Source organism: Mesoplodon densirostris, chromosome 4 (assembly GCF_025265405.1).
Source record: "Mesoplodon densirostris isolate mMesDen1 chromosome 4, mMesDen1 primary haplotype, whole genome shotgun sequence".
NCBI classification, from domain to species: Eukaryota; Metazoa; Chordata; class Mammalia; order Artiodactyla; family Ziphiidae; genus Mesoplodon; species Mesoplodon densirostris.
The window spans coordinates 129,873,430-129,891,252 of NC_082664.1; the positions used below are offsets into that span (position 1 = coordinate 129,873,430).

At 38.9% G+C, this 17,823-nt stretch overlaps 1 protein-coding gene across 7 annotated transcripts in view; it reads left to right on the forward strand.

Annotated features, from left to right (window-relative positions):
- The window catches only part of HERC1 (HECT and RLD domain containing E3 ubiquitin protein ligase family member 1), a 220,482-nt gene that overhangs the window by 177,692 nt on the left and 24,967 nt on the right, over nt 1-17,823 (forward strand). For all 7 annotated transcript variants that reach the window (XM_060097204.1, XM_060097205.1, XM_060097207.1 and 4 more), the window contains exons 59-62: nt 671-817; nt 8,723-8,824; nt 9,830-10,003; nt 11,450-11,743. In XM_060097204.1, coding sequence (XP_059953187.1) covers nt 671-817; nt 8,723-8,824; nt 9,830-10,003; nt 11,450-11,743 — 717 coding nt within the window. The remainder of the gene's footprint in view (nt 1-670; nt 818-8,722; nt 8,825-9,829; nt 10,004-11,449; nt 11,744-17,823) is intronic.

Here is a 17,823-nt window from a genome sequence, read left to right on the forward strand (position 1 = left end):
CTGGTATTATGCTCTCTCATAACTAAAAGGAAGAGGGAGCTTAAAGGCAGGGAGAAAATGGTGAGGAGGGAGGAGTAGATAGCTCACTAATGGGAGGAAAATATCACAGAAGCAGAGGTAGGAGCACTAGAGGTAAATCTGATTTGCTCTCTGTGCTAAAGAGTAGCCCTTTGGACAGGCCTACCTATCTCATTCCTAAAACCTGCAGAGCAAACATGAGATTAGATACCATGGGACAGACAGACCCATAAGCCAACAGAAAGAGGAACTTGTTTGTATAGCACCAGCATGTGCAATTCACAAATGATAGAGGCTAAAAGTGAAAATTACATGAAGTGAAATTTAAAAATTAAGACACTCATTAAAAAGTAGAAGTTAGAATTTTCCTATCTCTGAGGGATAATTGGAACTTACATGTAGTCATTTCTTCCAGTTTGAAGAGTAGAGAACTAGCTTAGAAGTGTATCAAAAAAGATGAAACAGCATCAGCAAAGGAGAACCAGGTTGATATCTTATTATTTTCTGTCAGGCTAGTCCTTATGAGAGAGTTGTCCTTCCCTCCTCCCCAATTTTATACTGAAATATAAAATTTCCAAGAATGAATTGTAAATCTTGAATCTATAAATTGTTTTATTTTTCAATATTTGTTAAAAATAAAAATGAATTGCAGGATGGATATAGGAAATCAGTCGGAGCCAAGTGTGTTTATCAATTGCGAGGACACATCACCCCTGTCCGGACCGTTGCCTTTAGTTCTGATGGGTTGGCCCTGGTGTCTGGTGGTTTAGGTGGCCTCATGAACATTTGGTCTTTAAGGGTAAGAGTATAGATGTTATTTTTATCTTAAGAAATGTTTTTAAATTAACTTACATGTGATAAAAGTTAACCCAACCAATCCTAGGAATATTTTGTGTAATAATATCTTGAATATTGAAGAAAACCCTTTCAGAGTTCTCTGCCCTTTAATTTTTTTCTTTTTTTAATATCTTTATTGGAGTATAATTGCTTTACAATGGTGTGTTAGTTTCTCCTGTATAACAGAGTGAATCAGCTATATATATACATGTATCCCCATATCTCCTCCCTCTTGCATCTCCCTCCCACCCTCCCTATCCCACCCTTCTAGCTGGTCACAAAGCACTGAGCTGAGCTCCCTGTGCTATGCAACTGCTTCCCACTGCTAGCTATTTTACATTTGGTAGTGTATATATGTCCATATATACACTACCACTCTCTCACTTTGTCCCAGCGTACCCTTCCCCCTCCCCATGTCCTGAAGTCCATTCTCTAATAGGTCTGCATCTTTATTCCCATCTTGCCCCTAGGTTCTTCATGACTTTTTTTTTTTTTTTTTTTTAGATTCCATATATATGTTAGCATACGGTATTTGTTTTTCTCTTTCTGACTTACTTCATTCTCTATGACAGTCTCTAGGCCCATCCACCTCATTACAAATAACTCAATTTCATTTCTTTTTAATAATGAGTAATATTCCATTGTATATATGTGCCACATCTTCTTTATCCATTCATCTGTCGATGGACACTTAGGTTGCTTCCACATCCTGGCTATTGTAAATAGTGCTGCAGTGAACATTGTGGTACATGACTCTTGTTGAATTATGGTTTTCTCAGGGTATATGCCCAGTAGTGAGATTGCTGGGTCGGATGGTAGTTCTATTTTTAGTTTTTTAAGGAGCCTCCATACTGTTCTCCATAGTGGCTGTATCAATTTACATTCCCACCAACAGTGCAAGAGTGTTCCCTTTTCTCCACACCCTCTCCAGCATTTATTGTTTCTAGATTTTTTGATGATGGCCATTCTGACCGTGTGAGGTGGTACCTCATTGTAGTTTTGATTTGCATTTCTCTAATGATTAGTGATGTTGAGCATTCTTTCATGTGTTTGTTGGCAATCTGTATATCTTCTTTGGAGAAATGTCTGTTTAGGTCTTCTGACCATTTTTGGATTGGGTTGTTTGTTTTTTTGATATTGAGCTGCAAGAGCTGCTTGTATATTTTGGAGATTAATCCTTTGTCAGTTGCTTCATTTGCAAATATTTTCTCCCATTTTGAGAGTTGTATTTTCGTCTTGTTCATGGTTTTGTTTGCTGTTCAAAAGCTTTTAAGTTTCATTAGGTCCCATTTGTTTATTTTTGTTTTTATTTCCATTTCTCTAGGAGGTGGGTCAAAAAGGATCTTGCTGTGATTTATGTCATGGAGTGTTTTGCTATGTTTTCCTCTTAAGAGTTTTATAGTGTCTGGCCTTACATTTAGGTCTTTAATCCATTTTGAGTTTATTTTTGTGTATGGTGTTAGGGAGTGTTCCAATTTCATTCTTTTACATGTAGCTGTCCAGTTTTCCCAAACCACTTATTGAAGAGGCTGTCTTTTCTCTGTTGTATATTCTTGCCTCCTTTATCAAAGACAAGGTGACCATATGTGCCTGGGTTTATCTCTGGGCTTTCTATCCTATTCCATTGATCTATATTTCTGTTTTTGTGCCAGTACCATACTGTCTTGATTACTGTAGCTTTGTGGTATAGTCTGAAGTCAGGGAGCTTAATTCCTCCAACTTTGTTTTTCTTTCTCAAGATTGCTGTGGCTATTGGGGGTCTTTTGTGTTTCCATACAAATTGTGAAATTTTTTGTTCTAGTTCTGTGAGAAATGCCATTGGTGGTTCGATGGGGATTGCAGTGAATCTGTAGATTGCTTTGGGTAGTATAGTCATTTTCACAATGTTGATTCTTCCAATCCAAGAACATGGTATATCTCTCCATCTGTTTGTATCATCTTTAATTTCTTTCATCAGTGTCTTATAGTTTTCTGCATACAGGTCATTTTTCTCCTTAGGTAGGTTTATTCCTAGGTATTTTATTCTTTTTGTTGCAATGGTAAAATGGGAGTGTTTCCTTAATTCCTCTTTCAGATTTTTCATCATTAGTGTATAGGAATGCAAGAGATTTCTTTGCATTACCTTTGTATCCTGCTACTTTACCAAATTCATTGATTAGTTCTAGTCGTTTTCTGGTAGCATCTTTAGGGTTCTCTATGTATAGTATCATGTCATTTTCAAACAGTGACAATTTTACTTCTTCTTTTCCTATTTGCATTCCTTTTATTTCTTTTTCTTCTCTGATTGCTGTGGCTAAAACTTCCAAAACTATGTTGAATAATAGTGGTGAGAGTGGGCAACTTTTCTTGTTCCTGATCTTAGTGGAAATAGTTTCAGTTTTCACCATTGAGAATGATGTTGGCTGTGTGTTTGTCACATATGGCCTTTATTATGTTGAGGTAAGTTCCCTCTGTGCCTACTTTGTGGAGAGCTTTTATCATAGATGGGTGTTAAATTTTGTCAGAACATTTTCTGCACCTATTGAGATGATCATATGATTTTTATCCTTCAGTTTGTTAGTATGGTTTATCACATTGATTGATTTGTGTACTTTGAAGAATCCTTGCATTCCTGGGTTGAACCCTACTTTATCATGGTGTATGATCCTTTTAATATGCTATTGGATTCTGTTTGCTAGTATTTTGTTGAGGATTTTTGCTTGTATGTTCATCAGTGATATTGGCCTGTAGTTTTCTTTTTTTGTGGTATCTTTGTCTTTTTTTGGTGTCAGGGTGATGGTGGCCTTGTAGAATGAGTTTGGGAGTGTTCCTCCCTCTGCTATTTTTTGGAAGAGTTTGAGAAGAAGAATAGGTGTTAGCTCTTCTCTAAGTGTTTGGTAGAATTCGCCTCTGAAGTCATCTGGTCCTGGACTTCTGTTTGTTGGAAGATTTTTAATCACGTTTCAATTTCAGTGTTTGTGATTGGTCTGTTTATATTTTCTGTTTCTTCCTGGTTCAGTCTCGTACGGTTGTGCTTTTCCAAGAATTTGTCCATTTCTTCCAGGTTGCCCATTTTATTGGCATGTAGTTGCTTGTAGTAATCTCTCATGATCCTTTGTATTTTTGCAGAAGTTGTTACTTCTCCTTTTTCGTTTCTAATTCTATTGATTTGAGTCTTCTCCCTTTTTTTCTTGATGAGTCTGGCTAATGTTTTGTCAATTTTTGTTTATCTTCTCAAAGAACCAGCTTTTAGTTTTATTGATCTTTGCTATCGTTTCCTACATTTCTTTTTCACTTATTTCTGACCTGATCTTTATGATTCCTTTCCTTCTACTGACTTTGGGGGTTTTTTGTTCTTCTTTCTCTAATTGCTTTAGGTGTACGGTTAGGTTGTTTACTTGAGATTTTTCTTGTGTCGTGAGGTAGAATTGTATTGCTATAAACTTCCTTCTTAGAACTGCTTTTGCTGCATCCCATAGGTTATGGGTCATCATGTTTTCATTGTCATATGTTTCTAGGTATTTTTTGATTTCCTCTTTGATTTCTTGAGTGATCTCTTGGTTATTTAGTAGTGTATTGTTTATATTCCATGTGTTTATATTTTTTACAGATTTTTTCCTGTGATTGACATCTAGTCTCATAGCATTGTGGTTGGAAAAGATATTTGATACGATTACAATTTTCTTAAATTAACCAAGGCTTGATTTGTGACCCACGATATGATCTCTCCTGGAGAGTGTTCCATGAGCAATTGAGAAGAAAGTGTAAACTGCTGTTTTTGGATGGAACGTCCTATAAATATCAATTAAGTCCATCTTGTTTAATGTATCATTTAAAGCTTGTGTTTCCTCATTTATTTCCATTTTGGTTGATCTGTCCATTGGTGAAAGTGGGGTATTAAAGTCCCCTAGTGTTATTGTGTTACTGTCGATTTTCCCTTTTATGGCTGTTAGCATTTGCCTTATGTATTGAGGTGCTCCTATGTTGGGTGCATAAATATTTACAATTGTTATATCTTCTTCTTGGATTGATCCCTTGATCATTATGTAGTGTCCTTCTTTGTCTCTTGTAATAGTCTTATAAAGTCTGTTTTGTCTGAAATGAGAATTGCTACTCCAGCTTTCATTTGATTTCCATTTGCATGGAATATCTTTCTCCATCCCCTCCCTTTCAGTCTGTATGTGTCCCTAGGCTTGAAGTGGGTCTCTTGTAGACAGCATATATACGGTATACGGTCTTGTTTTTGTATCCATTCAGCCAGTCTATGTCTTTTGGTTGGGTCATTTAATCCATTTACATTTAAGGTCATTATTGATATGTATGTTCCTGTTACCATTTTCTTAATGTTTTGGGTTTGTTATTGTAGACCTTTTACTTCTCTTGTGTTCCCTGCCTAGAGATGTTCCTTTAGCATTTGTTGTAGAGCTGGTTTGGTGGTGCTGAATTCTCTTAACTTTTGCTTGTCTGTAAAGTTTTTGATTGCTCCGTCAGATCTGAATGAGATCCTTGCTGGGTAGAGTAATCTTGGCTGTAGGTGTTTCCCTTGCCTCACTTTAAATATGTCCTGCCACTCCCTTCTGGCTTGCAGAGTTTCTGCTGAAAGATCAGCTGTTAATTTTATGGGGATTCCCTTGTATGTTAATTGTTGCTTTTCCCTTGCTGCTTTTAATATTTTTTCTTTGAATTTAATATTTGTTGGTTTGGTTAATATGTGTCTTGGCATGTTTCTCCTTGGATTTTTCCTGTATGGAACTCTCTGCACTTCCTGGTCTTGATTGACTCTTTCCTTCCTCATATTAGGGAAGTTTTCAACTATAATCTCTTCAGATAGTTTTGCAGTTCCTTTTTTTTTTCTCTTCTTCTGAGACCCCTAGAATTCGAATGTTGGTGCGTTTAATGTTGTCCCAGAGGTCTCTGAGGCTCTCCTCAATTCTTCTCTTTCTTTTTTCTATATTCTGCTCTGCGGTAGTTATTTCCACTCTTTTATCTTCCAGGTCACTTATCCGTTCTTCTGCCTCAGTTATTCTGCTATTGATTCCTTCTAGAGAATTTTTAATTTCTTCTTTTGTGTTGTTCATCATTGTTTGTTTGCTCTTTAGTTCTTCTAGGTTCTTCTTAAACGTTTCTTGTATTTTCTCCATTCTGTTTCCAACATTTTGCATCATCTTTACTATCATTACTCTGAATTCTTTTTCAGGTAGACTGCCTATTTTCTCTGCATTTGTTTGGTCTGTTGGGTTTTTACCTTGCTCCTTCATCTGCTGTCTATTTGCTGTCTTCTCATTTTGCTTAACTTACTGTGTTTGGGATCTCCTTTTCGCAGGCTGCAGGTTCGTATTTCCTGTTGTTTTTTGGTGTCTGCCCCCAGTGGGTAAGGTTGGTTCAGTGGGTTGTGTAGGCTTCCTGTTGGAGGGGACAGGTGCCTGGTGGGTGGGGCTGGATCTTGTCTTTCTGGTTGGCAGGACCATGTCCAGTGGTGTGTTTTGGGGTATCTGTGAAGTTAGTATGATTTTAGGCAGCATCTCTCTAATGGGTGGGCTTGTGTTCCTATCTTGCTAGTTGTTTGACATGGGGTGTCCAGCACTGGAGCTTGCTGGTCGTTGAGTGGAGCTGGGTCTTAGCGTTGAGATGGAGATCTCTGGGAGAGGTTTCACCATTTGATATTACATGGGGCTGGGAGGTCTCCGGTGGTCCAATGTCCTGAACTCGGCTGTCCCACCTGAGAGGCTCAGGCCTGACACCAGGCTGGAGCACCAAGACCCTGTCAGCCACACAGCTGAGAAGAAAAGAGAGAAAAAAGAAAGAAAGAAAGAAGGAAAGAAAGAAAAAATAAATAAATAAAATAAAGTTATTAAAATAAAAATAAATTATTAAAAATTAAAAAGTAATAAAAAAACAGAAAGAAAGAAGAGAGCTACCAAACCAAAAAACAAATCCACCAATGATAACAGTTGCTAAAAAGTATGCTAAAAAAAAACAAAAAACGGACAGTCAGAACCCTAGGACAAATGGCAAAAGCAAAGCTATACAGACAAAATTACCCTAAGAAGCATACAGATACACACTCACAAAAAGAAAAAGGAAAAAAAATTCTATATATATATAAGGAAGAGAGCAACAAGATCAGTAAACAAATCTACCAATGATGATAAGTTCTAAATACTAAACTAAGATAAACATAAAGCCAGAAACAAATTAGATGCAGAAAGCAAATCCCAAGTCTACAGTTGCTCCCAAAGTATACTGCCTCAATTTTTGGATGATTTCTTGTCTATTCAGGTATTCCACAGATGCAGGGTACATCAAGTTGATTGTGGAGATTTAATCCACTGCTCCTGAGGCTGCTGGGAGAGATTTCCCTTTCTCTTCTTTGTTCACACAGCTCCCAGGGTTCAGCTTTGGATTTGGCCCCGTCTCTGCATGTAGGTTGCCTGAAGGTGTCTGTTCCCCGCCCAGACAGGATGGGGTTAAAGGAGTGGCTGATTAGGGGGCTCTGGCTCACTCAGGCCGGGGCGGATGGAGGAGTACGGATGCAGGGCAAGCCTCCAGTGGCAAAGGCCAGCGTGACGTTGCACCAGCCTGAGGCGCGCCGTGTGTTCTCCTGGGGAAGTTGTCCCTGTATCACGGGACCCTGGCAGCGGCAGGCTGCACAGGCTCCTGGGAGGGGAGGTGTGGATAGTGATCTGTGCTTGCACACAGCCTTCTTGGTGGCTGCAGCAGCAGCCTTAGCGTCTCATGCCCATGCCTGGTGTCCACCCTGGTAGCTGCGCCTCATGCCCGTCTCTGGAGCTCGTCTAGGCAGTGTTCTGAATCCCCTCTCCTTGCGCACCGGAAACAATGGTCTCTTGCCTCTTAGACAGGTCCAGACTTTTCCCTGGACTCCCTCCCGGGTAGCTGTGACACACTAGCCCCCTTCAGGCTGTGTTCATGTAGCCAACCCCAGTCCTCTCCCTGGGGTCTGACCTCCGAAGCCTGAGCCTCAGCTCCCAGCCCCCACCTGCTCTGGCAGGTGAGCAGATGAGCCTTTCAGGCTGGTGAGTGCTGGTCGGCCCCGATCCTCTGTGCAGGAATCTCTCCGCTTTGCCCTCTGCACCCCTGTTGCTGCGCTCTTCTCCGCGGCTCCGAAGCTTCCCCTCACCCACCCCATCTCCACCAGTGAAGGGCCTTCCTAGTGTGTGGAAACTTTTCCTCCTTCACAGCTCCCTCCCAGAGGTGCAGGTCCTGTCCGTATTCTTTTGTCTCTGTTTTTCCTTTTTTCTTTTGCCCTACCCAGGTATGTGGGGAGTTTCTTGCCTTTTGGGAAGTCTGAGGTCTTCTGCCAGCATTCAGTAGGTGTTCTGTAGGAGTTGTTCCACATGTGGATGTATTTCTGGTGTATCTGTGGGGAGGAAGGTGATCTCCACGTCTTACTCCTCTGCCATCTTGAAGGCGCCCCTGCCCTTATTTTTTCTTAATGATGTATTTTTTATTTTTTATTTTTATTTTTATTATTTTTTATTTTTTGCGGTACACGGGCCTCTCACTGCTGTGGCCTCTCCCACTGCGGAGCACAGGCTCCGGACGCACAAGCCCAGCCGCCATGGCTCACGGGCCCAGCCGCTCCGCGGCACGTGGTATCTTCCCGGAGCGAGGCACGAACCGGCGTCCCCTGCATCGGCAGGCGGACTCTCAACCACTGCGCCACCAGGGAAGCCCCTAATGATGTATTTTTTAAATCATTTAGAAAAGGCTCTAGAAAATTGGATAGTGGTATGCAGTTGGGCATTGCCAAATGTAGCTAAAGTGTAGGTTTTACAATAAGTTTTTGTGAACGTGAAGTATAAATTTAAAATGTAAATAATGGCTAACTAGTTAAGTAGTGTGTATTGATAAATACATCTCATTTTAGGATGGCTCTGTCTTGCAAACTGTTGTGATTGGCTCTGGGGCTATTCAGACCACAGTATGGATTCCAGATGTTGGGGTAGCTGCTTGCTCAAATAGATCAAAGGTAATCTTACAATCATATCAAGTTGTAAGTTGTTAGCCTGTGAGGTATCTTAAAAATCGTAGTCCAAGCATCCCACTTTACCGAGGCGAAAAATGATATCCAGAGGGATTATTACTTGCCCAAGATAATGCAGCTATTTAGTGACAGAAGGAAAACTAGAACCTGGTACTCTCCTATACCCTATACTTTGGGAAAAATGCTTAATTATTGAATGATTTTCCACTGGAAATTATAAAGAGAATTTATTACTTTCTGCCATGACTTTTGAGACAGCACTAAATTATCTAAAGAATTTTCCCTGAAAAGAAGGACTACCTCCAACACCTTCAACTCAGCTATATAGAATACATCTTGGCTTGCAAATTTAATGTTCTACTACAAAATACTAGCTCTCTACTGTGAAATAATTCTATGATATGACATTATCTCTTACCATATTGCTTTTCATACCCTTAATGAATAGTGCCAATGTGCTGCTTTGGTTTACATTTATGTGGTTAATATGTGGTAATATTAAACTAGAGCTGAAGACCTGCATGAACAGTCCTACTAGAAGTAAAATGTAGAACCAGACCATAGGCAGTAGTAGCCTACATAGAATAATAAACCATAGAGCCACAGAGCAGTGCTGCTTCTCTCGTAGATGTGTGTCCCTCAGCAGAGTACTACTTCCTCTAGTATCCTTGTGGTCATGTCAGACTCTTAAAATATACTAGATACCTTGTCCTACAAGTCCTATGAGATAGCAAATAATTAAGTCTCTTTTAAGAAGAATCAGCTAATCCAAGGTAGTTCACACATTTTACAGTTACTCACTTGTTTTTACCTTAGACAAAATTTAGGATGTTTTGAAGTTCATAGGCATTAAAAAAGTATAGCATAAAATATCCAAAAAGCAAAAGTGTTTAATGTATTACTAGAAGGAATTTCTCATAGATGAATGGTGATGGAATGTCTCTCTTTTATTTAAACAAATATCATGTGGCATGGTTTATTTTTCATCAGGATGTTTTGGTCGTGAATTGTACAGCAGAATGGGCTGCTGCCAATCATGTTTTAGCAACCTGTAGGACAGCACTGAAACAACAGGGTGTTCTGGGATTAAACATGGCTCCCTGCATGAGAGCATTTCTGGAGCGGCTCCCCGTGATGCTTCAGGAGCAGTATGCCTATGAAAAGGTAACTGATTACACTCGTTCTTGCAGATGTACGGATGACTGGTGCTTTGGAATTGGAATTATAGCTTTGAATTTATCCCTTAAGAGTATGAGGTCTGAGTAAAATAAGTGGGGCTGTTTGGGCAGAATCAAATGAAGATAATTCATGTCTAAAACAGTTGTTTAGTAATCCTAAGCCTGCTTTTACTTTATTTTAGTGGGAGTAAAATTTTTAAATAACGCTCAAATTTGTATAGTGTTTCTATTATTCATGTCAGATTATTTATTCATTCTAAAGCTTCTTTAAATCCCTGTACCTCAGAGTATATCATCTTCCCTTTTCTGACCCATATATCTATTCTTGTGTGGCTTTGCCATCCCACAGTTGGGAGGGGGAATGGATATGGGCGTCAGAGTGAACATCCTGTCCACTTTATCAGGTGAATCCTTGTGGAAAGTTTAGTAGAAGAGGTAAGGTTGAATTAAGTAAGGTCATTAAATACTAGAATGGGAAATTATGGAATTTGGACTTGTTGCCCAGGCCATGATCCTGTATAGCCTGTCTTCCAGCCCTCAGTAGTCACAGTATGCTGCTCCTAGGCAGAGCTCATCTGGGGTTTTTCCTTTTTCCTTTTTTTTTTTTTTTTTTTTTTGCCATGCTACATTAATCTAATCAGCTGTTACCACACCCAGTTAATTTCACTGAGATTTGCCCAGGTTTTCTTTTCTGAATCGCTCAGTCTCTCACAGAGTTGCTCTAGTACATCTAGGGAGGGCCAGGGAAGAAGGCTGTCTTTGATGGCTACCAGGGTTCTTTTGGTAAAGGAGGAAATGTGAGAGGGAGCAGGTCTCCATGGTTCAGTTATCTGCCTTTTTTTTTTTTTTTAATTCAAGAAAAACTGTAATGAAAATATGCTAAATGCAGTGTGGTGTCCTGGGTTGAATCTTGGAGCAGAAGAGGAGCATTAGAGACTTCCTTGGTGGTCCAGTGGTTAAGAATTCGCCTTCCAGTGAAGGGGACGCGGGTTCGATCCCTGTTTGGGGAACTAAGATCCCACATGCTGAGGGGCAACTAAGTCTGGGCCCTCTAGAGCCCACGTGCTGCAACTAAGTCCCGACACAGCCAATAAATAAATAAGTACTTTTTAAAAAGAAAAGAAAAGGAGTATTAGTGGGAAACCCTATAAAGTTCTGTGGTTTAGTTATTATTGCAACCAATGTTACTTTCTCAGCTTTGATGATCGCACCATGGTTATATAAGATGTGAACATTACAGAATGTTGGGTGAAGGGTTTATAGGGATTCTCTGTACTATCTCTGCAACTCTCTATGTATCTAAAATTATTTCAAAGTAAGAAGCTTAAAAAAGTAAAGTTAAAATATGACTACAGGCTTTCAGAATGCAGGAGGCTAATTTATATTATTTGGCAGAGGCTCTTCAGCATAATATCCTTACATTTTCTCTTAGCCTCATGTGGTTTGTGGTGACCAGCTTGTTCACAGCCCCTATATGCAATGTCTGGCTTCCCTTGCTGTGGGACTTCATCTGGATCAGCTGCTGTGTAATCCTCCAGTGCCACCACACCACCAGAACTGCCTCCCTGACCCTGCATCGTGGAATCCAAATGAGTGGGCCTGGTTAGAATGTTTCTCAACCACCATAAAAGCTGCAGAAGCCCTGACCAATGGAGCACAGTTTCCAGAATCTTTTACTGTTCCTGATCTAGAGCCTGTTCCAGAGGATGAACTTGTACTCCTAATGGTAAGTGTAGTATGAGCTACTGTTATATGTAACTGAGATTGTATTATGGATGTTTAGTAAGTAACAGACCCTCAATAGGTATTTGCTAGCTTGAATAGAGCAAGAAGCACACCCTTATATAAACTTAAAATATTTTGCTTTTAGATACTCACTTTCAATCTGATGGAAGTCTTCTTTGGTGACAGGGATTGATTATGAGAGTTGTGGAGCTCTTATAAATGTGCTGGTTTTCAATGACATAGTCACATATTTTCTCATTTTCTTGTCCATAGGTACCTTGTTATATTTTTTTTTATTTTTTTTCCCCTGTTAGAGCTTATCTGTATTTCCTCTGTTTACAATAACATTGTAAAAGTTACCTTCATTTTATTTTATTTTATTTTATTTTTTAAACATCTTTATTGGAGTATAATTGCTTTACAGTGTAGTGTTAGTTTCTGCTGTATAACAAAGTAAATCAGCTGTATGTATACATATATCGCCATATCAACTCCCTCTTGCATATCCCTCCCACCCTCCCGGTCCCATCCCTCTAGGTGGTCACAAAGCACCGAGCTGATCTCCCTGTGCAATGCAGCTGCTTCCCACTAGCTATCTAGTTTACATTTGGTAGTGTGTATATGTCAGTGCTACTCTCTTACTTCATCCCAGCTTACCCTTCCCTCTTCCTGTGTCCTCAAGTCCATTCTCTACGTCTGCATCTTTATTTCTATCCTGCCCCTAGGTTTGTCAGAACTTTTTTTTTTTTAGATTCCATACATATGTGTTAGCATATGGTATTTGTTTTTCTCTTTCTGACTTATTTCACTCTGTATGACAGACTCTAGGTCCATCTACCTCATTACAAATAACTCAATTTTGTTTCTTTTTATGGCTGAGTAATATTCCATTGTATATATGTGCCACATCTTCTTTATCCATTCATCTCTTGATGGACACTTAGGTTGCTTCCATGTCCTGGCTATTGTAAATAGAGCTGCAATGAACATTTTGGTACATGACTCTTTTTGAATTATGGTTTTCTTAGGTTATATGCCCAGTAGTGGGATTGCTGGGTCATGGTAGTTCTATTTGTAGTTTTTTAAGGAACCTCCATACTGTTCCCCGTAGTGGCTGTATCAATTTACATTCCCACCAACAGTGCAAGAGTGTTCCCTTTTCTCCACGCCCTCTCCAGCATTTATTGTTTCTAGATTTTTTGATGATGGCCATTCTGACCAGTGTGAGATGATATCTCATTGTAGTTTTGATTTGCATTTCTCGAATGATTAATGCTGTTGAGCATTCTTTCATGTGTTTGTTGGCAATCTGTATATCTTCTTTGGAGAAATGTCTATTTAGGTCTTCTGCCCATTTTTGGATTGGGTTGTCTGTTTTTTTGATATTGAGCTGCATGAGCTGCTTGTAAATTTTGGAGATTAATCCTTTGTCAGTTGCTTCATTTGCAAATATTTTCTCCCATTCTGAGGTTGTCTTTTGGTCTTGTTTATGGTTTCCTTGGTTGTGCAAAAGCTTTTAAGTTTCATTAGGTCCCATTTGTTTATTTTTGTTTTTATTTCCATTTCTCTAGGAGGTGGGTCAAAAAGGATCTTGCTATGATTTATGTCATGGAGTGTTCTGCCTATGTTTTCCTCTTAAGAGTTTTATAGTGTCTGGCCTTAACATTTAGGTCTTTAATCCATTTTGAGTTTATTTTTGTGTATGGTGTTAGGGAGTGTTCTAATTTCATTCATTTACATGTAGCTGTTTTCCCAAACCACTTATTGAAGAGGCTGTCTTTTCTCTGTTGTATATTCTTGCCTCCTTTATCAAAGACAAGGTGACCATAAGTGCCTGGGTTTATCTCTGGGCTTTCTATCCTATTCCATTGATCTATATTTCTGTTTCTGTGCCAGTACCATACTGTCTTGATTACTGTAGCTTTGTAGTATAGTCTGAAGTCAGGGAGCCTGATTCCTTTAGCTCCGTTTTTCTTTCTCAAGATTGCTTTGGCTATTTGGGGTCTTTTGTGTTTCCATACAAATTGTGAAATTTTTTGTTCTAGTTCTGTGAGAAATGCCATTGGTGGTTTGATAGGGATTGCAGTAAATCTGTAGATTGCTTTGGGTAGTATAGTCATTTTCACAATGTTGATTCTTCCAATCCAAGAACATGGTATATCTCTCCATCTGTTTGTATCGTCTTTAATTTCTTTCATCAGTGTCTTATAGTTTTCTGCATATAGGTCTTTTTTCTCCTTAGGTAGGTTTATTCCTAGGTATTTTTTTTCTTTCTGTTGCAGTGGTAAAATGGGAGTGTTTCCTTAATTTCTCTTTCAGATTTTTCATCATTAGTGTATAGGAATGCAAGAGATTTCTTTGCATTACTTTTGTATCCTGCTACTTTACCAAATTCATTAGGTCTAGTAATTTTCTGGTCACATCTTTAGGATTCTCTGTGTATAGTATCATGTCATCTTCAAACAGTGACAGTTTTACTTCTTCTTTTCTGATTTGAATTCCTTTTATTTCTTTTTCTTCTCTGATTGCTGTGGCTAAAACTTGCAAAACTATGTTGAATAATAGTGGTGAGAGTGGGCAACCTTGTCTTGTTCCTGATCTTAGAGGAAAGGTTTCAGTTTTTCACCACTGAGAACAATATTGGCTGTGGGTTTGTCATATATGACCTTTATTATGTTGAGGTAGGTTCCCTCTGTGGCTACTTTCTGGAGAGTTTTTATCATAAATGGATGTTGAATTTTGTCGAAAGTTTTTTCTGCATCTGTTGAGATTATCATATGGTATTTATCCTTCAGTTTGTTAATGTGGTGTATCACATTGATTTGCATATATTGTAGAATCCTTGCATTCCTGTATACACCCCACTTGATCATTGTGTATGATCCTTTTAATGTGCTATTGGATTCTGTTTGCTAGTAGTTTGTTGAGGATTTTTGCACATATGTTCATCAGTGATATTGGCCTGTAGTTTTCTTTTTTTGTGTGGCATCTTTGTCTTTTTTTGGTATCATGGTGATGGTGACCTTGTAGAATGAGTTTGGGAGTGTTCCTCCCTCTGCTGTATTTTGGAAGAGTTTGAGAAGGATAGGTTTTAGCTCTTCTCTAAATGTTTGATAGAATTTGCCTGTAACGCCATCTGGTCCCGGGCGTTTGTTTGTTGGAAGATTTTTAATCACAGTTTCAATTTCAGTGTTTGTGATTGGTCTGTTTATATTTTCTGTTTCTTCCTGGTTAAGTCTCTGGAAGGTTGTGCTTTTCTAAGAATTTGTCCATTTCTTCCAGGTTGTCCATTTTATTAGCATATAGTTGCTTTTAGTAATCTCTTATGGTCCTTTGTAGTTTTGCAGAAGTTGTTACTTCTCCTTTTTCATTTCTAATTCTATTGATTTGAGTCTTCTCCCTTTTTTTCTTGATGAGTCTGGCTAATGTTTTGTCAATTTTGTTTATCTTCTCAAAGAACCAGCTTTTAGTTTTATTGATCTTTGCTATCGTTTCCTTCATATCTTTTTCATTTATTTCTGATCTGACCTTTCTGATTTCTTTCCTTCTGCTAACTTTGGCGGGTTTTTCTTCCTTCTTTCTCTAATTGCTTTAGGTGTAAGGTTAGGGTTTTTTTGGTTTTGGGGGTTTTTTGTTGGTTTTTAACATCTTTATTGGAGTATAATTGCTTTACAATGGTGTGTTAGTTTCTGCTTCATAACAAAGTGAATCAGCTTTCCATAGGTTAGGTTGTTTATTTGAGATTTTTCTTGCTTCTTGAGGTAGGATTGTATTGCTGTAAACTTCCTCTTAGAACTGCTTTTGCGGCATCCAATAGGTGTTGGGCCGTCGTGTTTTCATTGTCATTTGTTTCTAGGTATTTTTTGATGTCCTCTTTGATTGCTTCAGTTATCTCTTGGTTATTTAGCAGCGTATTGTTTAGCCTCCATGTGTTTGTATTTTTTTTACAGTTTTTTTCCTGTAACTGATATCTAGTCTTGTAGTGTTGTGGTTGGAAAAGACACTTGATATGATTTCATTTTTTCTTCAATTTACCAAGGCTTGATTTGTGACCCAAGATATGATCTACCCTGGAGAATGTTCCATGAGCACTTTAGAAGAACAGTATTCTGTTGTTTTTGGATGGAATGCCCTATAAATATCAATTAAGTCCATCTTGTTTAATGTGTCATTTAAAGCTTGTGTTTCCTTATTTATTTTCATTTTGGATGATATGTCCATTGGTGAAATGTGATGTTAAAGTCCCCTACTATTATTGTGTTACACTCGATTTCCCCTTTTGTGGCTGTTAGCATTTGCCTTGTGTATTGAGCTGCTCCTATATTGGGTGCATAAATATTTACAATTGTTATATCTTCTTCTTGGATTGATCCCTTGATCATTATGTAGTGTCCTTCTTTGTCTCTTGTAGTAGTTTTTATTTAAAGTCTATTTTGTCTGATATGAGAATTGCTACTCCAGCTTTCATTTGATTTCCATTTGCATGGAATATCTTTTTCCATCCCCTCCCTTTCAGTCTGTATGTGTCCCTAGGTCTGAAGTGGGTCTCTTGTAGACAGCATATATATGGGTCTTGTTTTGTATCCATTCAGTCAGTCTGTGTCTTTTGTTTGGAGCATTTAATCCATTTACATTTAAGGTAATTATCCATATGTATGTTCCTGTTACCATTTTCTTAATTGTTTTGGGTTTGTTACTGTAAGTCTTCTCCTTCTCTTGTGTTTCCTGCCTAGAGACGTTCCTTTAGCATTTGTTGTAGAGCTGGTTTGGTGGTGCTGAATTCTCTTAACTTTTGCTTATCTGTAACTTTTAATTTCTCTGTTGAATCTGAATGAGCTCCTTGCTGGGTAGAGGAATCTTGGTTGTAGGTTTTTCCCTTCATCACTTTAAATAGGTCCTGCCACTCCTTTCTGGCTTGCAGAGTTTCTGCTGAAAGATCAGCTGTTAACCTTATGGGGATTCCCTTGTATGTTAATTGTTGGTTTTCCCTTACAGCTTTTAATATTTTTTCTTTGAATTTAATTTTTGTTTGTTTGAGTAATATGTGTCTTGGCATGTTTCTCCTTGGATTTATCCTGTATGGGACTCACTGTGCTTCCTGGATTTGATTGACTATTTCCTTTCCCATGGTGGGGAAGTTTTCAACTATAATCTGTTCAAATATTTTCTCAGACCCTTTCTTTTTCTCTTCTTTTTTTGGGACCCCTATAATTCAAATGTTGGTGTGTTTAATGTTGTCCCAGAGGTCTCTGAGGCTCTCCTCAATTCTTTTCATTCTTTTTTCTTTATTCTGCTCTGCGGTAGTTATTTCCATCCTTTTATCTTCCAGGTCACTTATCCGTTCTTCTGCCTTAGTTATTCTGCTATTGATTCCTTCTAGAGAATTTTTAATTTCATTTATTGTGTTGTTCATCATTGTTTGTTTGCTGCTCAGTTCTTCTAGGCTTCCTTGTTAAACGTTTCTTGTATTTTCTGCATTCTATTTCCAAGATTCTGGATCATCTTTACTATCGTTACTCTGAATTCTTTTTCAGGTAGACTGCCTATTTCCTCTGCATTTGTTTGGTCTGGTGGGTTTTTACTTTGCTCCTTCATCTGCTGCATATTTCTCTGTCTTCTCTTTTTGTTTAACTTACTGTGTTTGGGGTCTCCTTTTCGCAGGCTGCAGGTTCGTGTTTCCCGTTGTTTTTGGTGTCTGCCCTCAGTGGGTGAGGTTGGTTCAGTGGCTTGTGTAGGCTTCCTGGTGGAGGGGACTGGTGCCTGTGTTCTGGAGGATGAGGCTGGATCTTGTCTTTCTGTTGGACAGGACCACGTCCAGTGGTGTGTTTTGGTGTGTCTGTGAACATAGTATGATTTTAGGCAGCATTTCTGCTAATGGGTGGGGTTGTGTTCCTGTCTTTCTAGTTGTTTGGCATGGGGAGTCCAGCACTAGAACTTGCTGGCCATTAGGTGGAGCTGGGTCTTAGCGTTGAACGGGAGATCTCTGGGAGAGCTCTCACTGATTGATATTACGTGGGGCCGGGAGGTCTCTGGTGGTCCAGTGTCCTGAACTCAGCTTTCCCACCTCAGAGGCTCAGGTCT